This window comes from Fundulus heteroclitus, chromosome 12, assembly GCF_011125445.2.
Source record: "Fundulus heteroclitus isolate FHET01 chromosome 12, MU-UCD_Fhet_4.1, whole genome shotgun sequence".
NCBI lineage: Eukaryota > Metazoa > Chordata > Actinopteri > Cyprinodontiformes > Fundulidae > Fundulus > Fundulus heteroclitus.
In genome coordinates this window covers 1,236,603-1,259,475 of record NC_046372.1, presented here as the reverse complement: position 1 = coordinate 1,259,475, position 22,873 = coordinate 1,236,603, and the positions used below count along the sequence as shown (strand labels likewise).

Sequence of the window (22,873 nt, the reverse complement as noted above, 5' to 3'; positions counted from 1 at the left end):
TAGGGCTGCAGGATACGCGGCGCTTCAAATGAATTAAGGTCAAACCTGGGGAAGACCTGCGTGGTCCACGTGTTAATGAGAGCCAGGATCCTCCTCTCGTTGGCTGCAGTGTATTCGCTGTTGAGGCGTTGCAAGATGAAGGCATAGAGCGTCAGGAAGCTGCCTCCCGATTGGCTCTCAGAGAGGAAGTCATCCATTGTGAGCTCAGGCACCTGCAGGGACGCCAACACAGGGCCCCAACCGGCAGACTTCTCCTCAACTTCAACAAAAACGACAAGGAAGAAGTTCAGGATTAACTATATATATATAACTATAATATTGAGGGAAAACCGGCTTATTTTGACATGTATTAATTACAAGTAGGGAAGAAAGAAAACCATACAATGCCTCATAGAAGATATTTTATGTTATGGACCAACATTAATATAGCACATAATTTGGAACAGGAAGGTGGAAGATTTTGTTTTCCACTATTTCTTTCCAAATAAAAATCTGAAAAGTGTGGCAGGCCTTGGTACGCAGAAACCTCAGAAATGTTTTACCCATTCTTCGATACGAAGTGCTTTAAGTTTAGGGTTGCTCTCCTCCTGGAGGGTGAACCTCTGCCCCAGTCTCAAATGCTGCAGCCTCTAACATGTTTTCTTCCAGCATTACCTTTTATTTAGGTCCTTGCATATCACCATCAGCTCTGATCGGCTTTCATACAAAAATCTAAAATAACTTATTGGATTACCCTACTATGTCTTGGTTGGTGTTGGTCTGTCACATAAAATAACAAACATTTTGAAATTTGTGTTAACAACGTGAGGAAATGTGCAAGTCTTAAAGGAGACTAAAGACTTTTGCAAGCGACTGTATCCTCTTTATGCACAGACCTAAATAAGTGAATAAGGGGCAAAGCGAACTTGTCGTGTACCATGGTTGAAGTACGCCGTGATGCACGCCTCCATGATGCGCGTCATGTGTCGCACTGACGCCAGACAGCGGGAGCAGGCTGTGAGCAAAGGCAGAATCGGACAGCCCCTGCCCTTCCTGTCCAGCCAGGTGATGACGTGAGCAGCCAGCGCCTCGCCTGTGGAGACCCCCACTCCGTTGAGCAAAGTCAAGGCTTCGCTGAAAAGACCGCAGAACGCCATGTGCCTCTGCTCTAAACCCGCCTCTGCAGAGGCAAAAGAGAGGGAAAGGTCGACCAAAGGCAACGAGAATGGTTGCTGCTGCCGCTATGGAAGAGAGACTGACGGGGACAGCTCACCTGGTGGGTTGAACGTAACAACGCTTTCCAGAAGGGTCTCGAGCTGCGCCTCCAGGCTGCTAAGGCTGATGCCGCCTCCTTGTTCCAGGGTCACCAGTGACTTCACAGACCAAGAGACGTAGCCGCCGGCCTTCAGGGTCTCCTCCTGTCAGAGAAAGACAACCGAGGTTCTTGTTTACTCAGGTTTCAGCTTCAATGACGCTGAATGATCACAGGGATTTTCACAGGAACAGATTAAAGGTGCCTTTTGAAAATAACCACCATTAAGCAAGTGATGGACATACCTTTCATTAAGCCCATATTTTCAGTTTTTCTTTTATTTGTCTGATTATTCTAATCTTGAATGTCACTTAGCTGTAAGTGGAAAATTATAATTTATGCACATTGCATTATATACAAATTATCCCCGAGTGTCATGACGGCGAGACTAAATTTTGAAATTGTTTAAAAAAGAACAGCTAACTTTTGCACAATAATGTTTTGTTATCTCAAAACGTTAATTTCTTGAAATAATGGGATATCAATGACATTTTAGGAAATTTACACCAAATAGAGCCATCTTGAACTGGACAGTGATCAGTCAGATTATTCCTCTACTGGTTTAAGAAACGTCATTCTAAGAAGACTTTTATGAGTCTGATCCTCCAATAATTTTGAATAATTGCTTTTATCTTTTCCATATTTATCCCAACCTAAAAAAATAAATAAAATTAAATAAAAATAAAAAAACACCCAGTGCTTTAAAATGATAGATTTAGTTAATTAGGAAATAAAAAGCATTATTTAGTGAGACCTGGTGTGGAGCTTCACTGGGATGCGGATGGAGCCCCGCAGCGCTGCGAAGCAATTTCAGGAGCAGCTGGGGGGCAGAATCGGCACTGAGCAGCAGAGATGGCGGGTAGTGAGTGCCTACATATCCCAGAATGCCCTGGTACGAGGACAGATCCATTTGGTACCAGGGCAGAGAGGTTGACTGAACCAGCAGACTGAGCAGAGGGGAGTCCTGGAGGGTTTAGGAGGAGAACATGAACTGGGTAAACACTGAAACCGCTGCCACTGATCTGATGTCCGAGACGTCTGGACTCACCTGTTTGCTGAGGAGCTGCTCTTCTTTAGCCAGAAACACCAGCATGTATAACAGATAGACCAGCATGGTGTGGGAGTCCTTCTGCGTAACCACGCCTGACAGAGCCGGATACGCCGCAGAGCTGGCAGGGGTTTCTAAGAGGTCGCTTAAAACACTCACCCAGTTAACTTCACACATCAGTTCACCCATAAAAAGGAAGCAGCTCTTGGGACTTCCTCTCTCCACCTGACGACGTAAAGGTTAAAATCGATTAAAATCTGCTCCATCAAAACAAACCAACAAGCATCTACGTAAGCAGTCGAGCTTTAGCGGACTCTATTCAAACACAAGTACAAACACAAAGGTTACCATAACTAGCAAGACATCTGAGAAAAGTCTGAAAATAAATTCATCTTTTATATCAGAAGGGGTTCTAGGGACTTCATGCTAGTGATGTATAACTTTCTGCTCACGCACAACGAGAAGGACGGTGTAGAGAATTAAAAAAAATCAAGTTAACGGCAGCAAAGAGTGGCATCTTGGGATCAAGTCTCCAAACTTTTCATCAGATGCTTTCCTACCATCACAAACTAACATATAGCTGAACTCTGCTGGGATGAATATGTGGAAAATCCCTTTTTTCCCACTGTTAGGTATGTTGGAGGACCTGTGATGCTGTGGGCCGTCTCCAAATTAGGCTCGTTAGAGTACATGCTAACGAGGGCTGAAGCGATTAATCGGTTTGTGATTAATTGATTATTAAAATATTCGACAACTAATTTGCTAATTGCTGCCTTGAGTAATGGTACACAGACTCTAGAACACCCCTTTTGCTGATGGCTAGTTTCTGTATTAAAGGAACTAACCAACTTACAGCAGTAATTAAGACAAAACTGTCAATGTTTTTTTTTGCCATTTACAATTCATTTAAAATGTGCAATAAAGTTTTTTAAACTCCAAGTATTTGTTTATTGAGAAATGTTTATTTAGTAAGAGTATCTCTAATTAGATTAATCGAAAAAATAATCAACAGATTAATCGATTATTAAAATAACCGATATCCTAACGCCTAACGCCTAATGCTAACATGAAGTCTTTGAAAGGCCTGATCATTTTAAATAAAAAAAATAGTTGATTGCGACACTAATCTATGAACGGGTCATTGGTCAAACATGCGGGGTGACTATAGGGAGGGGAGGCAAGACTAAATGAGCTAGAGATTGTGCAAAGAGGAGTGGAGAAAGACCTGTTTGCTCCAACTGTCTGAAACAACGCAGAGAAAACAATAGATAGATTAGGTGCTAAATATTAAGGCAGCTTTTAAGAGCCCTCGTCTCAATGTGCCTGTTAGTCTTGGTGTGTTTTCAAAAGGAATCGAGAAACTTTAAGGACTGTGGTATGACTTTGAGACAGAGGAGAGGGATGTGAAAGTAAGTTAGCTAATGAATACTCATCATGCTACCCTGAATAACACTCAATGTGATATATATGACATTTTATTCTGTTTGAAAAACCTCATGTAATAAAGATTATAAACCATCTATTCAAGTTTCAGTGAAAAATGACAAAATAATGGACAGGTTAAATGTAAATTATAGTCAACATCCCGTATAATGAATGAAAATGGCAGATAATCTGGTTCATGTTGGCCTACACCCCTACAGATGTGTTTGGATTGCAGAAAGGAGGGCCTTTTCCTGGATTATTGCCTTTCTCTGGTTAAATAGACAAACAGAGTTGGTAGATTTTAGGAGCTCCGGCCAATTTTAGAAGCCGGCGGGGGGGTCAGACTGTGCCTCACATTGAATAGGTGCTCCATGAGCTGAGTGTCAGGATGCAGGTGTTTCCAGGGCAGGCTGCGGAGGTGCGTGTGGTACAAGTACAGCAGGTACTCGGGCGTGCGCGGGGAGGTGCAGCTCTCACAGTACTGATGTAAGCACAGCCACAGAGCGCCTCTCTGACCAGGCAGCAGGCGATCTGGAAAAAATAAAGTAAAAATAAAAAAAAGGGTCTAAAAAGTAAGAAGTTGAAACGAGAACGTGTTTGGATTCATTTTTGCAGTTTGACAGAGATAAAAAAAATTTACCCCTGAATTTGTGGTGAAGCGTGTCGGTGAGCTGAACGTACAGGCCGACCAGACATCCCGCTGCAGCGGCATCCGTCTCCAGCCAGGGGTAACACTTGGCATTACTGGCACACAAACATATTCAATTTTAGCTTTATTTCTACTTTTTACTGTTAAAAGGAAGTCAATACGTCCACTTTTCAGTTAGAAAAAGCTCTGAAAAGGATTTGAAATGAATGAGATCAGTCCAAGCTTAACAATATATAACAGTATGGAGATGCTGTTCATTTTACAGGATTGGAGAAACTGAAACACTACAGATTCATCATCAGATAATAAAAATATCAGAACAAGTACTGGACTGTTAATTGTTCGTGTTTTGCCGTTTCTGGAGTCTGTTCACACACAGCTCAGCTCAAAAGTATTCACACCCCTCAAACTTTTCCACATTTTGTCACATAGCAACCATGAGAGTGAAAATATTTTATTGGACTCTTATGTGAAAGACCAATCAATTCACATAAAATATACAATATACAATTTAGGGGTGTGAATACTTTTGCAAGTTACTGTAAGAGCGGATGTTGCAACTCACTCACCCTCCATCTGCTGTGTCCAGAGGAAAGATCCACGGCAGGAACAACTTCACAAGCTTACAGTGCAAATCCTGCAGAGCTGTGGGAGGAATGACACATCTTCCTTTCATAATGACACAAAACAGCATCGGCACAAAAAAAAAAAAAAAAGGTTTTTGTGCAGCTCTCTAGTCACTGAGATACAGTATTTATTTATTTTTACCTTTCATTACTTTGCTGCTGCCCACTGGCTCTCTGGCGCAGCTGCTGACCTGCGTGTTAATAAGGCAACAAATCAGATGTTCCCAGAAGGTGACGACGTCGGCGATGTAGGGAACCCAGGCAGAGTAGAGGCCAAAGCTCCGGAGGTCGGCCTTACTGAGGCGACTTCGCAGGAAGTAGTCGCTCAGCCAGCAGACCGTCTCCTCCACCTAATGCCAACCAGGAAAATGGTACAAAATTTCTAAACTTGACAATCTAGAACATATTTTCCAATGATAAAGAGGAAACATGTAAATAAAGTCATGGGTTTACCTGCTGAGGAGAGAGGCTTATGGGGGATCTGTGAGGGGAAGCTTGGGCTGCGGCTGCAGAGCTGAGCGGCTGTTCAGGTTTGCTCTTAGTGCTGCGGGGGGGAGGCAAGCAGCCCAGCACCCGCAGTGTCACTTTCCAGCACTCTGGACTCAGCAGCTGGTCCGCAGAACCTGATGAGATCGTAATCTCCTCTTAATACAGAGACTAGCCATCAAACCCTGATCTATTCAAGATTTTAACTTCAACTTTAGAGTCTGACTCCTTAGACCAGGGGTGTCAAACATACGGCCCGCGGGCCGGATCCGGCCCGCCGAACAATTTAGTCCGGCCCTGTGGCTAAATGCATTATCATTATAAATTCAAAATAAATCATTTTCCCCCCCCCCCCAGTGTCCTGTCTGGCAATGTGGCAATAAGATGCCACAAAGAGCTCATCAGATTTGACTTTCACAAGTGGACAAGATAAAAGGAAGAATGATAAAACAATTATTGAAAAAAACATGTACTTTGTTTAATTGAAAATATGCAGTTCCTATATTGTCCACGAAGGGCGCTGTGTTTTAATTAGCAGATTAAGCTTCAGGTGTGGAAAAATTCAAATCATTTCTTAATTTTTATCTGTTTGATGTATTTTGTCATGCAGGACAGTGTTTTTAAGTGAAAAATGTGAATAAATGTTTTTCAACATTGTATAATCACTGTGATCAGTTCTCATGCATAATGCACAAGTAAATGTTTAACTGAGTAAAAATATTGTTGAAATTGCACATACTTTTCTTAAAAACGCTGAGGTTATTCATAATATATTGTGTAAAAGTGAAATTAACTTAATATAAAAATGAACAAGTCCACATTTATTAGTTCTATTTAATCTTGCAATGAGTTTACTTGTGTGGCCCTCTTGAGATCAGATTAAGCTGTATGCGGCCCCTAAACCAAAACGAGTTTGACACCCCTGCCTTAGACTGCGTCAACCTTTGTCTCATTTATTTATCAGTTTAATCTTTTGTTGGTAAAAATCTGGGTGGAAGGTATAATTTCAGGGGAATAAATGTTTTCTGCGTGGGATGAACGAGGAATATTGGCTTGATAATGTCAGACATCACAAAGTAGACATGGATACAGGCCGTCTGGGAGCATAAAGTGACATTTACAGGCATTCTCAGGTTGGCTTTTAGTCTAAGCTACATGCAGAGCCTTGCACTTTTAAGAAAAACCTTTAAAAACCAATGTCTTTTTTTCCTCCTTCTTCTTATTACCAATTATGCAAAATGTTGTGTTGGTTTAAAAAAAACAAATCCCAATAAAATCTAATAAAGTTTGTGGCCGTGATGGTAAAAACCTTTCGGAAACTTAAACTCCTGCATCATATCCTGCATCTGAAACTACAACTACAATGATCTATGGTGTACTTATTGGCTATTATATGTCTGTAATAACAATGAAAAAATATCAAAAAATAAAGTTAAGCACATTTACCTAAAGTAAGAGTTGTAGTATGAACTAGATGAGGTTATCTATGTGTATTGTGAGTTTGGTGGCACTACAATGATGTATGGCGTACTTATTGGCTATTATATGCTTGTAATAACAACGCAAAAATCTCAAAAAATAGAGTTTGGCCTATCTTCCCAAAGTAAGAGTTGTAGTATGAACTAGATGAGGTTATCTATGTATACTACAAGTTTTGTGGCACTACAATGATCTATAGTGTAGTCATTGCTCATTTTATACTTATTCTAATAATAAAATAGAGGTGCCATTTGTCATTTAGGCTGGGAAACTCCTCCAAAAAGTATTATTTTCGAATCCAATAAATGTGGTATGATATACATGAGATCAGATACATATGAAATGGATTTGATAATAATCCACCTCTCCTTGGTGACGCTTTTTAATATTTCTCTCTGGTTATTTTTCTGGTGTAGCAACTTGCAGACGGTCCCTAAGCATCTGCGGAGCAGCGAGCTCTGCATTGGGTCCAATGTGATTCTCCCAGCGCGATAGGAGTAACGTTTTGAGGAAACTACAGTTGTAGCTCATTGTCTGCCTTGCTGTGGTTGCAGAGAGGTGTCTGTTTTGTAGAATAAATCATCCGCAGATGAGTTATTGATCGGGAAAAGCTGAATCTGTGAATATCTTTCTAACTTTACTGAAGTCTCTGTTTTAGGGGGAGCGAAAATGTATTCTACAGAGGCAGAAGCATGAAAGTGTAACTGAACAGGACTAAACTCACTGGTCATTAGCAGACGCAGGCAGTCGCTGTAAAGGTCGGGGAAATGGTGGCGTAAAAGCAAGGTCCAGTGTTTGGCAAAGAGGTGGAACGGCGTGAGGAGTTCTGGCTCGGGGTCTCGGCCGCAGACGCACAGAGCTCCGTGGACCAGCTCCAGCAGACGAGCTCGCTCCGAAAACACCGGGTGCGCCTCGGTCAACCAGTGGGACAAATCGAACTGGAGGAGGAGACGGACAGGCCGAGGGGGGTTAAGCGTATGTGTGTGGTGCGTCTGCAGCGTTTCTGTTTTCAGTGCAGGTGCGCGCGCGCGCCGACCTTGGTGAGCAGCATGAAAATGACGTCAGCCGTGTCGGGGTGAAGGGACGTCACCACGTCTTGGTAGAGGAAGACAAACTGATCCGGAGCTGCGTTTGGAGTGAAGAAAGGGGAAATGAGGGGACAAAGGAGCCTCTGCTCTAGGATGGCTTTCAGGACACGGCCGCACTCCTTTGCATTGCCCTGGATAAAAACCTGCACACCAAAAAAAACCACAGTTATGAATTTAAGCTCAAGAGAAAACCTCGCTGGGGAGGAAAGAAGGTGAACAGAGTTACTCCGGTTCTTCCCAGCTCTGTCCTGTCTTGGAGTGACAGAGGAAGCATGTTGTTCTCCCCAGGCTCCAGGAAGCAGACTTTCCAGAGCCTCCATTTGCCCAACAGCATGCCAACGAGAGACACGCCGCTGGTTTTAGTGTGTGTGTCTGCCGCGGGAGTCTGGGTGAGTAGACACACCTGTCCCAGTATCTCCACGCAGGATGACAGGTACTGCCGTGTTGGCGGGTGTCGCAGGGTGTCCTCGCACACAAAGGAGACCACCTGGTAAAAGGCGGACACACCGACCTGCTGCACTGCTGGAGATTTCTGTGCTTTATAGATATTCACCAGAGCCCTGAAAAATAAATACGCAGTTAGACGTCTCTTTTAAACGACATCCATCAATTGCCCCTAACGCATTTATTGTTGACGTGTGGAGTAAAGGGGGGGGGCGTGTTTTTTTACTGACGTGATGAAGTTCTCGGTGTGAACCGCAGCTTGCGCCAGGCTCTGAGGGGGCGGAGCCATGGCGTCGGTCTGCAGCTTCTTGATGTCCCGACGCAGCGACGTCATCTGGCTGTGCACCGCCTCCTGCCTCTGGACCCGCTCACACTGCACAGATGCAGTGAGGACATTTAGTAACTGGGACCTCTAACGTGTGATTTTCCTCACACTGCGGAGGGCCGTACCGTGACGGTGATGTTGGCCGCTCCCTGACACGGCTGCCCTCCCTTCCCTTTGCACTCCAGGGCCATGCTGACTTGCTCTGGCCGGTTCTTGAAGAGCAAAGGAAGACCCTCCAACAGCTCTTGCTCCATCGCCACCTGCTGTGCTTCGCGTGCGACCGCGACCCTGACAACAATGGGGGAAGTCTTTTAGAAACGAGGGGTGCATCGAGGCGCAAAGCGAGCGCACCTTTAATGTTGTTCCTAGGCACGTACCTGGCCTGGTCCTGTAAAACGCCGAGGTCCCGCTGTAAGAGTTTAGCAGAAGCTCTAGAGTCAGTGAGGCAGGTGGGGGGAACCTCAGCCACGGGAGCCTGAAGCTCCTGGAGCTCAGGAGCCGGAAGGGGAACCGGGTGCTTCTCCAGGTTGGACATGATGCGCTCTCGTGCTGGATCCACAGACACACAGAGGATAGGTGTCAAACAGGTGTTTCAGTGCACATTTATTCACATATTCAGGTATTAACAGCATGGCTAGATGAATGAACGACTCGATGGATTATCTGGAGTGATTTATGGATGGACGGACGGCTGGCTGGATGGAGAGACAAGACGAATGCGTGGGTACATCAAAGCGTGGGTGGAAACGCTTTGAAATAAAACTGTAAAAATATCTGTGAACCCTGCATGCCTACTGACACGCATAGCTCATACTTTTGATGGACTCAGCAGAGTCATACCATTGCTCAGGCTGGTGTAGTCAGTGAAGCCCAGGTTCTGGGTCTGCAGGAACGTTGGCTCGCTCTGCACCTTCTCCCACAGAGACAACACCTCCCGCTCATCGTACTGCAGACGCTCCTGATCCACGTACTCCAGCCACAGCTCCTACAACAAAGCGTCCGGTTAAAACCGAAAAATAACGACAGCTTCTGCAGAGTCACTGTTTTTTTTTACTCCTCCAACCCGAACACGAAAGCTCGCCGACCTGCTGCCGCTGCATGACCTTTGCCAGTCTGTGAGGCTCGTACTCTGGTGGAAGAGAGGGAAGGTACACCTCCTGCTTCTGCAGAGTCTCGTTGTCCAACCACAAAGCGAACACACCAAACAGCCTGCAGGCAAACGATCGGTAGATTAACTAGTGCAACAGCGTTAAAACGACACGGGTTACACTCATCGTCAGGAGCTGACCTAACGAGTTCTGAGTGGAGCTGGGGCGAGGCGAGGAAAGGTGGCTGAGGATTGTTGGGGCTTTGGTCCTCCTGGCTCTCAGGAGGAGGTTTCTGTGGTGGGGGCACCCTGAGAGCCTGGCTGGCTGTATGGTGGAAGTCAGACACCTCCTGTATCCTCTGCCTCAGATCTTTCAGCAGAGCAGCGTGAGAAGACGTCTGGAAGAACCTTCTGCCGATGCATCCTCCGGCGGCGAGCCTGGTGGGCAACCAGTAAACAGAAATCTTTGGTCTTTACGCTCTTCGCAGGTTTTTTTTTTTTTCCTCAAATGAAAATTGATCTTACCCATACTCTGGTCCGGGCTGTCTGAGATACAGCTGCAGGAACTTCTGCCAGATGAGGGGAAGGAGGATGTGGTCTGGTGGCGTGGCCAAGGCCTGGCTAGCCCAGCGATAAACCTGAAGCCGGTGCAGAGACGGCGCTACGGGCAACTTCAGCCTCTGCTGCGCCTTCTAGCTCCGACACAGAAACACTCTTTTCACGTACCTCAGGTTTTCACACACACCATCATGACGCCAAATGGCTCAGTAAAAACAGTAGAGTATACATCTCCAATACGTTGATATTTTCCTTCTGGTCCCCATCAAGAGATGTTCAAGCTCTTTTGGCTTCAGTCTGCTTCACTGTAGTCCGGTTCTACAGGTCTGGATCCCCTCAAAAGACCACAAGCAAGCTATCTGCAAAGTTCTGCATCTCTGGCTGTTATCTCTGTCTCCAAAGGGACGGAGCTGGTCAAACGTTTCCTTTTGTTCATTAGAGCCATGAGCGTCATTCACTTTGATTCATTTTGAGCTTCCAGAGAGAAATGACGATACAAAATGCAACTTCTACTAAATTTTCTAAACATGAATTAGGTGCAGAAGTTCAAAAATTGTGGATCCAGGCTCAAATATATGCATACACCCCTACTAATACTTGTTTGAACCTGAGTTGGCAAGCTTTCTGTTGCCATCGTTGGCATAATTCAGGCTGGATATTGGAGCGCTATACTTACCAGAGTTGGCAGAGTTAATTTAATTTGCGTGGCTCTTCTGGTCTACGTCAACATTTTGAATGCAGTTGATACGTTTTGTACATAGCCAAGGTCTGGGTCTGGTAAATGAATGTTTATCCGCTCTTCCCATTCCTAAAGACAGTTTTAAACGTGTCCAGGTAGAAACTATTTGAGCCAAATGGTCGGCCTCAGATGAAGGTGAATTGGTTTGGATGGTCAGAGCTAACCTAAGAAAGCAATGGAGGAGCTCTTCATAAACCTGGAGTGTGCTAGAACACCAGCATCGTCGTCCAAACAACATGGAGAGAGTCAAAACCAAGAAATGATGGCTGCTTCTAAACTGACACCTTCAAGCTTGAAGAAAATGTTCTGCTTCAACCTAACCTCAATTCAGCAACAACATAATTAAAACATGGACATACTAGGGTGTTTTAATAACACAAAAACATACATTAAAACTGGCTTTGAAACAGTTTAACTGTTAAAATTCATGGCCTACGATTGAAAGTCAGGTCGGTGCCCAGAAAACAACTGAGGAGCATGAGCACTACCATTTCTGATAAGAGGAGTGATCATGTTTCTAGCCAGAATTATGCCATGATGGGGTTTACAGTTAAAAGGTTCAATAGTTAAAATACATTAAATAAAATAGTAGTGAAGATGCATGTGTATATTTGACAGTCTGTTTATGCCCCTTTGTGTATGAGAGAAAGTCCAGAATAAATCCTAATTAATGATAAATGTATGTAAACGTTGGAGCGTCAGTTCTCAGCGGTGCTGCAGTGTAAACTACAACTAAAGTAAACTACAGATTAACGTAAACTACAGAGTGAAATAAACTACAAACCCCAGCTGTACAATAAACACTTCAAAAACTAGAACCTTCCAGCGCGTTTCTACCTTCAAGGCCTGATCCGGGGAGACGCCGGGCTCTGACAGCAGCTCATTCTCAACACAGCGCCTCAGCTGAGACTCCTCCTCAAACAGGCCCTCCGTGTTCAGGACGAGCCACGCAAACCAAACCTGCAGCAGACAGCAGCGCGGTCACGACCGGGACCGACAGCACGTAAAGCACCTGCATGGCTTGCTGCTGCGGGAATCCTTACTTCTCCACTCAGGGACTGGCCCTCGACGAAGGACGGCGTGGCGTTGCCAGCGATCCAGCCGACCAGAGAGGAGAGCAGACCCCGGTCTCCATGGTAACCCAGCGCATTCTGCGTAAAGCACATTAACAGATGACGCTCAAAGATAAATGTTGCAGGTTTTAAGCCAGATAGAGACAGTTAACGGCTTTTAGACCCACGAGAATCCCTGAAATCACCTGAATTACCTTATGCTGCTGGTACAGGAGCTTCTGCACGCATTCTTCCTGGTGGTGAACAAAGGCAGCACAGCAGATCTGGTCCATGAGGAACAGCACCGTTTTGTCACGATACCACAGATTCTGCTGAGTCAGGATTCCCACCCAGAACTCCAACACGGCGGCGGCACCGACTCGGCCGGGCCGGGAGCTCTCCACCACATGACTCTGAGGGAAGAGCAGGAAACATCCTCAACGTTTTAGGGATAAAGGATCCTTCATTTTCCCCCTGAAATATCCAACACCCTCGTTATGATTTTTTTTTTTTTTTTTATCCGGGGAAAGATCAGAGAAAGATTTAGACCATAAAACCTAAATGTTATGCTTCCCTTTCTTTGATTTTACGCTGGCACAAGACGTCCATCCAGAAACAGCGCAAATAATTCATCCTCTATGCAAAGCTGTTTTCATAGAGTGCGTAAATTTCATTTTTTTTTTTCAAGCTTATGATTATTTAAGAGGTAAACAAGCGTTTTCAGTTGCTGCCCCTAAGCTGGAACAGGCTGCCGCTGCAAATCAGACGGTCTGACTCACTTGCTGTTTTTAAGTCTTCTCTTAAAACACATTATTTCTCCTTGGCTTTTAACTCAGTTTGAGAATTTTATTTGATTTGATTTAGTTTGATTTTTATCACATATTTTTATTTTAGGATTTCTATCTATTTTATTAATTTTATTACTCAGATTTGTTATTAATTGGTCATAGCTTCACTGTAATTTTGCTTGCTAGAGCTGGCAAGGGTATTTGTGCATTTTATTTGTTTTAATTGGTGTACAGCACTTTGGTCAACGATGTTGTTTTTAAAGCGCTTTATAAATAAAGTTGTTTTCTCAGGGTCAAATGGTTATACAACAAATAATTGGGTACACAAGAGGGAATTTAGGGTAAAAATGCTACATATGCTCAAAAAATGACATTTTAATATTAATTGCTTGTTTCCTGGCGCGTTATGTGAGCCATAAAGATGTACCTGGATCATGCTGTTCAGCAGACGGACGTTGTCCCCGTAGTTGGTTCCTGTGAGCAGCGGCGCCACCCGGTGCGTGACCTGCTGTGTCACACCTTGGGGACACACGCTGTCGTACTGCAAGAAGAGCTGGATGCAGCTTACAAAGCTGGCAGAAAACAACAGAGGCAGCAAAAGATGTTAGTTTGGGAGAAGATGCAGCCTCCGCATGGTGGAGGACCGACTTTCCTAACTTACTGAGAGTTGTTCAGCAGGTAAAAGCTCAGAGGGTAGGTGGGGGGCAGGATGTTATCCAGCAGATGCACAGCAGCTCTCAGGTAACGAGACTGAATCAGGCTTTTTAGCAGCTCAACTCCATCCGTGCAGAAGTTTTCCAGACTGGAACGATAAATTATACAAAATTACAACTAATTCAACTCCTAAAAAAGTCAATATCACAACGTCTATTGAGAACAAACCTGTGTCCCACTGTTGTCATGGCAAGAGACAGGTAGCAGCCAATAGGGAGCCCAGCTTTTACAGCCCTGAGAACAGAGTGCATGCTGGGAGCATGTGTGAGTTCTGGAGGTGGGTTGGAGGCCAAGGCCGGGACCGTCCAGCCACCTTTAGGGTTCTGGGCATTTCCGTGGAGCTTCAGCCTCAGCAGCAGCTGCCACGCCCACTGACTGAAGGATGCTTCTGGAGACACGCCCAGGCGGAGAACGCTGGCTAGATACGACACCTAGAGGCAGAGAACAAAGGAGAAAACTTTGGAAACAGGAAACCAATTTAGTTCAAGCTGTGCGTGAGAAAAGAGGGCCAGCTCAACCTGTTTGATTCCCTCGGATATGAGGCCGCTGTACGGTTTGTCCGTGAGGTATTTCTGATAGGCTTCGGCCACCAGCAGAGCCACCTCGCTGTGGAGGACAGACGGCAGCGCCAAAGAGCCGTCCTGCACAATAAAACGAACAAAAACATTGTAGACGTTTCTAAACTCCCGACAGGTTGTCAGAAATACCAAACGCAGCACAGGTGGTAACAGACCTGAGCGTAACCCCAGTTCAGACCCTCCAGGATAACACAAGCCAGTCGGTTCTCCACTGCAGGCAGCGGGTTCTGGAGCAGCCAGGCTCCGATCTGGGATATTTCCTCCCTCTGCGGCTTCCACAGACTCAGAGGAAGCTCCTTGCACAAGTACAGCGCCACCTAAAGCGCACAGGACAAAAAACTAGTCAGTGGAACTTAATTGGACACATATCAAATGTTTTTATTCACTTAATATAATTCTGTCAAATATATTTGAAGCAACTAAATTATTAATCTTCCACTTGCAGTCGGAGAACAGAGGAACTAACCATTCCTACAGTCTGGATGGTGTCTCTCAGTCTCTCCAGGAGAACGGAGATAATATAGGGATGGGCTGCTGCTATGGCAGCCAGCAGCTCCCTCCCCACCTTAGAGTAAGTTTCTCTGGTGGACAAACTAACATAGGACACCTGAGGAAAACCAAGAAAAGGCAAGTTAAAGGAGGAGATTCTGAGAGAAAACATTTTATAATTAATCAGTTGTGCAGTTCAGGCTTAAGAATTTGATCAATTGTACCCGACGCGAGTAGAAAACAGATTAGATGCTCACTGTTGGTAAATATAGATTAGAATGGTTATTTTACAGCTAGAATTATCTCAGGCATTCTTGGAAAAGAGGATATGTTAATATTTAACAAGCACATAAAGGTCTGTTTTCCCCCTCACGACCAGTCTTTGAACCAGACCCTGTTAATGTGCCTTTTTTCACAAGCCATTGAGATTTTTCACATCTTTATCATGTTAGAATCACAAACTTTAATGGATTTCATTTATATTTCCTGTGATAAACCAACAAAAAGCAGTGCGGGTTTGTAAAGAGGAAGGAAAACGACACGTGGTTTCCAGATTGTGACAAGCTTTTCTATTCGACCGTGAGGAACACCATGTTCCAGCACAGGACGGTCCATAAGCGCACTTAATCAATTTTGTAATCGTATCATCAGACCTGTGGCGGTATGTTTTGGATATCCCAAGCTTGGAACAATTAACAGAGCGCTGTTAAATCCGTTATCTGACAGTGGAGAGAGTAAACTGCTGCCAACCTACAAAGATGTGGCCGTGCAGCTACACGTAAAAGTAAAATCAAGATTCCTAGCAGAGGTCTGACAAAACAGAGCTAAAGAACCAAGAATCAGATCTGGATTTGTAGTGTGAAGACTCTGACCAAATAATATAACTTGAGTTTTACTTTGATTAAGGTGAAGAAAGTTTTGTTCCATCCAAGATTTGACTTCAGCTAAACAATCTATCAATAGCTGAAGAGATTAATTTCACCGTGAACACACCACATGATGGTGGCAGATTCATGATGTGGGGATGGTTTTGTTGCAGCTGGTCCGGGTCGTTGGGAGGATGAAAGTTGCTAAATTCAGGATCATTCTCGAAGGAATCATGTTCTCCAACTAAAGCAGACTGAGCAGTTCTTCAAAGATTAGGCAGGAAATTTGGTCTCATGATGTACAAAGGGTTAAATATATACACCCTGAGCGACGTGCAGTTTGTTGTGGTAATTTTGACTAAATACGGACAAGTTTAAGGGCCTCGTATACTTTCCCATGGCACGTTATGTATTCACATCTGTACGCAAAATACCAACTTGTTTACCTTCTAAACGGACCCTTAATTGCGTTTAACTGGCTTAACTTTCCATTTTATTACGAATCTCCTTCACACCTGGTAAATGAGCAGAGTTATGGTGGTGATGAAGGCGGGGTCAAAGTGCTGAGTGGGCGTGGCCATGTGGGCCAGCGCGGTGAGCAGGGCGATGCCGTCAGAGCTGTTCACTTCACCCAGCCACCCCTCAAATTTCTCCTGGTGCTTCGGGTCTGCCACGAGATACAAAAAACATCACGATGATTATTCAGGTCGACACGGATGACATCGCTTTTCAAATACCTCGGCAGCAGAAGTGCAAAATGCATTCAGAGTAGAGTGTGAAAAAGAAAACGGCGTGGCTGTTCTGAAGTGTTAACATAAAGCGTGTGGTCTTTAAAGACAACAGGGTTTGGAGAGGTCACAGCCTGAGCTGCGGCTGTAATAATACCTCTGAGAGCCTGAATGCAGGACTGCGTGTCGCCAGCGGTGTTGAGCGTTTCTAGTCCTGCTGTTTCTGCACACTGCATGACATAAAGGACCTTCCAAAGCATAGAGCTGGACAGAGTCCCATAGGGCATCTCAGACATAAACAACCAAATGCCCAACCTGCGAGAGGAGAAACACAAGAAATAGAAGCTAAATAACAAGTTTCCAAGCTGGGAGGAGAAACAGAAGGACGGCTTCTCTCACCTTTTGTTTCTGAGGACGTGTAAGACGGCTCTGAGGAAGAGGTGATCGTATTCCAGCTGCAGTTTTTCCAGCGTTAACGAGTGCACGTGGGAGCCGGACCCTCCGGCGTCGGTCACGCTCACAAACTGGGCCCAGTGGTCACTGACGTAACACACCGTCATTCTGACGGACACAGGGGACACAAAACACTTCAGCTATCGTGATTCCCGACGCCATCGCTCACCAGAAGGATAATGAACTCCTCTGACACTTGCACCGACCGGATGATGTGTCCTATGCGTTTGACGAGCTGCCTGTAACGCGCTCTGTTGTAGGTTTGGAGGCCCAGGGCGAGAATTTCGATGAGCGAGGACGCAAAGGCAAAGACCCGCATCATCTTCTGACTGGAGCAGGCCTGAGGCTCGTAGACACCTGGAGGCAGAGCGGCGTGTCAGCTCATGTAATCAGTGGCAACAGCGCTGCTCAGAAACCTTGAATGAACTCGTCGTCTGCAGAGTCACTGCAGGGTTTTATTGACGCATTTGATCTTGTCTTTTCCCAGGGCGAGATGAATATTCAACAAATAACTTCAACGGTTGTTTTAATTAGCTGCACAAGTTTGAATTTACCGTGGCTCCTGTCCAATCCACAGAGAATATCATACAAACATGCTTAAATATATACGTCCACATATTTGAACAGAGGTCTCAGCAAGTTGCACCCAAACAAGCTATTTTCCTGCCCTTCTTGTCAGAATTGATTGAGCTACTTTAATTTGGTTGGTTTCCTGATCCGCATCCAGCTTCTAAGCCCAGTTCACAGCTTTTCAACCGGGTCGAGGCTCTGCTAAATCCATCCCAGAGGCTTATTTTATTCAAATAACAACGTTCAGATGAGTGTTTCATTCTTCTGTTGGAACGTAGTCTTGATTAAGCTGAAAAATTACAAAACATTCCCCTTTCTTCATTACTTTAACTGTAATGATGTGCTTGTGCCAGGGATTTACAGCATGATGCTGCCACCGCCGTGCTTGACAGCTGGTACAGTGTTCAAAGGTTTGAAAGTCTCACCGTGACTCCTGGAAAAGCTGAATCTTTAGTTTTCTTACTGTTACAGCTTCTTAGTTATACGACGTCTTTGCAGAACATCCTACTCAATCCGTTCATATGATGGCCGTGGGTTGGGACAGATGGTCGAAACTTCAACACACTTGGCTCTTCCAACAGGATAATACTCCCAAGACAACCAGAAAGTGGTTTGGAAATGATCATAGCAAGCTTGTGACATGGCCCTGAACTCAGCTTTATTGAAGATTAATGGACCAACCAAAACCATCTCACTGAACTCTACCACGTCTGATAAGAAATGGGTTAGAGAGAATCCACAATATGCTCAAACATGTGCAGCTACGTCTTGTCTTTAAAACCACTGAAGCTGACTGCTGTGATATTGCTTCATACTGGAAAAAGAACAGTTTAAAAGCCCCAAATTAACATGGCGATCATACTAATGATACGTGTATGTGATGATGTGGTGATGTATCCAAACACGAGCTGCACAGGAGCGATGAGCTTCATACCCTGTTTGCTCATCCCCAGCATGTTTGAGTAGAGCTGCTGGAAGGGGAACTGGCTCAGCAGGGAGATGAGATCTTCCTCACAGAGCAGCAGCCAGCTGCTCTCTGGATCCTCGTCCTGAACACCGTCAAAATAAAAGATCAGAGACTCGATATTTCATTTATGTGTGAAAGCTCTGAAGAAGCTTCGTCTGACACTGTTTATCTTTTCACAGAAAGAAGAAAAGCACAGGGTCCTCGCTTGTCTTTAACATGCTAATAGCGGTGTACATGTAAAAAAAACATTATAGAAATAAATACATGATAAATACATATCTTACTGCAAAAATGGATCTAAAAATAAGTAAAATTTTCTTAAAGTTAGTGTATTTATCCTTGATTTGAGTAGGTAAAATGGATTATCTGCCAATGGAATGAGTATTTTGACCCCTAAAATAAGATAATTAGAAATCCTGCACTTGAAATAAGAAGATGGAGATGAATTGTTCCTATTTTAAAAATCTTATTCCATTGGCAAATAGTCTTATTTACCTGCTCAAAACAAGGACAAATACACTCATTTTAAGAATATTTTACTTATTTCTAGTTCTGTTTTTGCAGTGGCTTGCTGTCAAGCAGTGATTAGCGCTGGCAGCTCTTGGTTTAAACGACTGGCATTTAAGGGGTCGCAGGGGTTGATTTTCTCTGCGGTTTTAAATGTGACTCAGATCTTCAGAACAAACATTAAAATATTCTGTTTAGAAAAATCCCAGTTTGCAAATTCTAAACCCCTCTTTGACAACCCTTCTACAAACACAAGCAGCCTGTAGATGTAACTGCATCATAATACGCTAAAAAGCGTATTACATTTATCTATTTAAATTTATTCAGTGCAAAGCCTACAATGTCCATAAAAATATATTGAGAAACTACTGTTACATTTTACGACAGCCACTCTTGTTTAGATATTTTTCCTGCACAAACTGGTTTTCTGCTAAAAAGTGTTAGATAAACAGTCACCTCCTCTCCACCTTCATCAACGAGGGTCCAGTTTCCAGACTCGGGTCCTGAAGCTGCTGAGCTCTGGCTCTCACAGGGCTTCATATGACCCAGAAACTCTGCGCGGTGTCTGTAAAAACAAACAGCCAACTGGTCAGGGGTCAGAGGAGTAAAACTAACACACATTCATAGTAGGAATGTAAATCACCAAGCTTTATGACGATATGATGTCATATCCATTTGTTTGGGTAACGATATGATATTTGGCGATATTACAAAGTCTGTTACAATTTCCGATCGATGCGATCAATGTTATGAAATATCATCTGCCCGTCTAACACTATTATTTACATTGATATCATCTCACAAACAAACCCAAATATGATATCACCATCTGGTTTCTAACCTGTTATGGGTATCAGGCATTTAAATAAAAAAAAAGAAACATGCTTGTAATTTTAAAATAACAACAACAACAATAATAATAATAATAATAATAATAATAATAATAATAATAATAATAATAATAATAATAATAATAATAATAATAATAATAATAAATCACCTGTTCACTAAAGTCTCATACCTGCATTTCAAAGTAAAGATATATATAAATATTATGATATGGATCGATATTTTAAATTCGCATCAATGGATCATTAATCATTTAATCGATATATCGATGTGGATCGATGTATTGTTATACCCCTAATGCATACATCACTGTCCACACTATCCCCCCAGTCAAAGATGGATAAAAACCCTAAAATAAATGTATCTTTTACAGGAGTAACATCATTCTGTAAAGATTTTTTTTAACCTCTGATTTAAATATATTAATTTAGGATAAAAATCCCCCTTTAAGAAATAACTGTTTTTACCAAAATCGTTGCCACACTTATCGGCCTAGCTAATAACTCACTTTTTATGTCAATCAAACCTTGAAGGAACTTAGTAATCCGTGACTTTCTGTTTCCTTGTGGTATGAATAAGACGTGACACAGAGGTTCATTTGTTTTAGCCATTTGCCAGCAGGCTGGGCAGGGGGCCTGATTTACTTTGGACCCAAGGAGGAGGATGGTGAGAGCAAAAACAAATCTCTAGAGCTCTTTGTTAGAGGACTGAAGCAAAGACAGGCATATCGGGGTCACCATAACCATGATTGGTGGTAAAGATGACAGCTTGTTGACTGGGAGTGATGCCAGTATAAAAAACCTACCATCACAATCATAAACCCGATGATTCTAATAAAACTACAGAGATGCTCTGGTCAGATGGGACTAAAATTCTGCATTTCTGCCACATTTACACAAGACTGATCTGTTGTGAAACAAATATTGACTGAAACATGTGAAAAACAGAGCTTTTTATCACAAATATTTTAATATAAATTTCCTGTGTCTTAAATTTTCACTATCCAACAGTGTTTTCCTCATTCACTGTAATTTTGTTCATTGCATAAAGTTTTTTATAACTGTCCTTAGACGGATAACTTTTAGAGTCTTTTTATGTCAGTTTCTAATCTCTGTACAGCGCTTTGTATTGCAGCTATTTGTATTAAAAGTGCTCTGTTTGATTAATTGAAAGCCTGGGATCTTTCTTAGAGTGCATTATGAAATAGATGAATACTTTTAAATAAAAATCAGGTGAAAACGTTTCATGTTATATTATCCTAAGACGATAAAGGGTTTCTGCACATATTTATCAGTGATGTCAATGGCCCTGTATACATAGGTGAATAAGATCTGCCATAGAAGCTCTTCTATTTACCTGGCAGGTGACATTAAGATGGCTAATGCTTGCATAAAACGTTGCACTCCAGAGCTGTTCCCCAAAACTTGAATCTGGTGCAAATAAACAGAAAGAAAAGTTGAGTCAACAGTTCCTGAAAAAATAAGATAAAAAAAAGAAATGTGTGTCCTTAACTTACCTGAAGGAACGGTGCCGCCCACTTTCCCACCCCAGCAGGACAGCAGAGAAGATGGCACAACAGGTAAAGGTGTTCCCCAGACCCCCCAATACGCAGCAGGACAACAACCTGGCAAACGGTTGATCAGAACAGAGCATGAAGAATGTCAAGAACAAATTAATTTAGCTGGTGAAAGTGGTGCAGAAATGTGTTTACCAGCCTCTCCAGCCACTGATGGATGTCTGTCTGGAACTGTGTGTCATCAAGGACTCTACGCGTGAAGCTAAACAGGACACTGATGGCCTCTTTCAGAGGCTGAAGAGAGCAAGGCTGAGTCTGGCTTCCAGAGCAATCTGAAATAAAAATGAAAACAACCTTGTCTCCAGTTCACATTGGTGATGTGGGCAAAGTTATGTTTGGAACCATAATGCCACAGTTACTCTGAGGCGAGGGAGCTTTTTAAAAGTCTCACCTTTGAGGAGGCGATACAAATAGGATTCAACCTGCAGGCGAGACAGCAGAGCAGTATAGGCATGCAGCACCACCTTCTGGTGGAGGAGCTCGCTGCATGCCTCCAACATTCCCCGCAGCTCTGCCAGGACACCCTGACTAAACTCTGCCTGCTGGAAACGATGGTATCCACAAACCTTAGTCTGGTCTGCACACACACCCTGGAGGAACAGTGGCGAGAGACGTTTAAACTGAGGCTCACTGGAGCTTTTCCTTCATTGGTCCCAATGTACGACAATACTAGAACACCTGAAGTGTGAGTTGCTCATCTCTGAAGCTCCAGAGGCGATTCTGTGTGCTCTTGCAGTCAGAGGACTGGGTGTGGAGCTGTGTGTGCGACTGGTTCAGCTGCCTGCGGCAGCGCAGGTAGTTCTGGAGCAGTTCTGTCAGCTCATGGTTCTCCTGGTGGGCCAGAGCACAGAACTGGGCAGCAGAGACCTCAACACCTTCAAGCCACGTTTGCAGCCCTTCGCCTGGCTCCCATATACTCAGCTGCTCCAGAGAAAACGCCTGCCGAGGAAAATTTAAAATGTTATTTATCATCATCCAAACTCTGTGTGGTGGGAAAAACTAATTTTACTGTAAATATTGGACATGTTTAGGTGAGTAGCAAATTCTTTCAGCCCTTCCTTGATTTTGTATATCAGCACACATGTGCTTCCCTTGGATGATATGTTCTCTTGTCTTTCCCAGTTTATGTCTAACAGAATTAGGCCCCTGACCCACATGTTGGATTACCTGTGAATTTGTGAGACAGTTAGAGGTGCCAATAATCACTTCATCCATCATTTTGTTTAAAATAACATTCCTTAAAGTATCCAGAGGTTGGATATCTCTAAATTTCTCATTGGGAGGTTATCCTGCTGCAATAACATACTTATTAATTTTCCCAGGGATGCCAATAAGAGTAGATGATGCTGTAGCTACTAGCTTCCTATGATAAATAAATAAATAAATAAATCATATAGATCAGGGGTGCCCAAGTCCAGTTTTTTTTATTTGATTCAGTTTTCTTGGAGAAAGGATTCATCCAAAAGGTGCAGGATGGTAACTCTCGAGTAC

At 43.6% G+C, this 22,873-nt stretch overlaps 1 protein-coding gene across 1 annotated transcript in view; it reads right to left on the bottom strand.

Annotated features, from left to right (window-relative positions):
* epg5 (ectopic P-granules autophagy protein 5 homolog (C. elegans)) overlaps nt 1–22,873 on the bottom strand; it is a 29,066-nt gene that overhangs the window by 3,607 nt on the left and 2,586 nt on the right. The window contains exons 3-42 of the mRNA XM_012863473.3: nt 22,061–22,321; nt 21,774–21,972; nt 21,518–21,654; nt 21,323–21,430; nt 21,163–21,236; nt 19,414–19,522; nt 18,418–18,532; nt 17,120–17,270; nt 16,860–17,021; nt 16,618–16,775; nt 16,248–16,399; nt 14,844–14,984; nt 14,533–14,694; nt 14,318–14,440; nt 13,968–14,230; nt 13,747–13,887; nt 13,513–13,657; nt 12,513–12,710; nt 12,289–12,396; nt 12,083–12,205; nt 10,474–10,640; nt 10,150–10,386; nt 9,947–10,070; nt 9,702–9,846; nt 9,239–9,410; nt 8,987–9,149; nt 8,767–8,909; nt 8,496–8,652; nt 8,041–8,235; nt 7,729–7,942; nt 5,493–5,662; nt 5,182–5,389; nt 4,983–5,058; nt 4,405–4,508; nt 4,120–4,295; nt 2,340–2,564; nt 2,046–2,255; nt 1,253–1,397; nt 917–1,159; nt 46–259 (exon numbers count right to left, since the gene is read on the bottom strand). Coding sequence (XP_012718927.2) covers nt 46–259; nt 917–1,159; nt 1,253–1,397; nt 2,046–2,255; nt 2,340–2,564; nt 4,120–4,295; nt 4,405–4,508; nt 4,983–5,058; nt 5,182–5,389; nt 5,493–5,662; nt 7,729–7,942; nt 8,041–8,235; nt 8,496–8,652; nt 8,767–8,909; nt 8,987–9,149; nt 9,239–9,410; nt 9,702–9,846; nt 9,947–10,070; nt 10,150–10,386; nt 10,474–10,640; nt 12,083–12,205; nt 12,289–12,396; nt 12,513–12,710; nt 13,513–13,657; nt 13,747–13,887; nt 13,968–14,230; nt 14,318–14,440; nt 14,533–14,694; nt 14,844–14,984; nt 16,248–16,399; nt 16,618–16,775; nt 16,860–17,021; nt 17,120–17,270; nt 18,418–18,532; nt 19,414–19,522; nt 21,163–21,236; nt 21,323–21,430; nt 21,518–21,654; nt 21,774–21,972; nt 22,061–22,321 — 6,518 coding nt within the window. The remainder of the gene's footprint in view (nt 1–45; nt 260–916; nt 1,160–1,252; nt 1,398–2,045; nt 2,256–2,339; nt 2,565–4,119; nt 4,296–4,404; nt 4,509–4,982; nt 5,059–5,181; nt 5,390–5,492; nt 5,663–7,728; nt 7,943–8,040; nt 8,236–8,495; nt 8,653–8,766; nt 8,910–8,986; nt 9,150–9,238; nt 9,411–9,701; nt 9,847–9,946; nt 10,071–10,149; nt 10,387–10,473; nt 10,641–12,082; nt 12,206–12,288; nt 12,397–12,512; nt 12,711–13,512; nt 13,658–13,746; nt 13,888–13,967; nt 14,231–14,317; nt 14,441–14,532; nt 14,695–14,843; nt 14,985–16,247; nt 16,400–16,617; nt 16,776–16,859; nt 17,022–17,119; nt 17,271–18,417; nt 18,533–19,413; nt 19,523–21,162; nt 21,237–21,322; nt 21,431–21,517; nt 21,655–21,773; nt 21,973–22,060; nt 22,322–22,873) is intronic.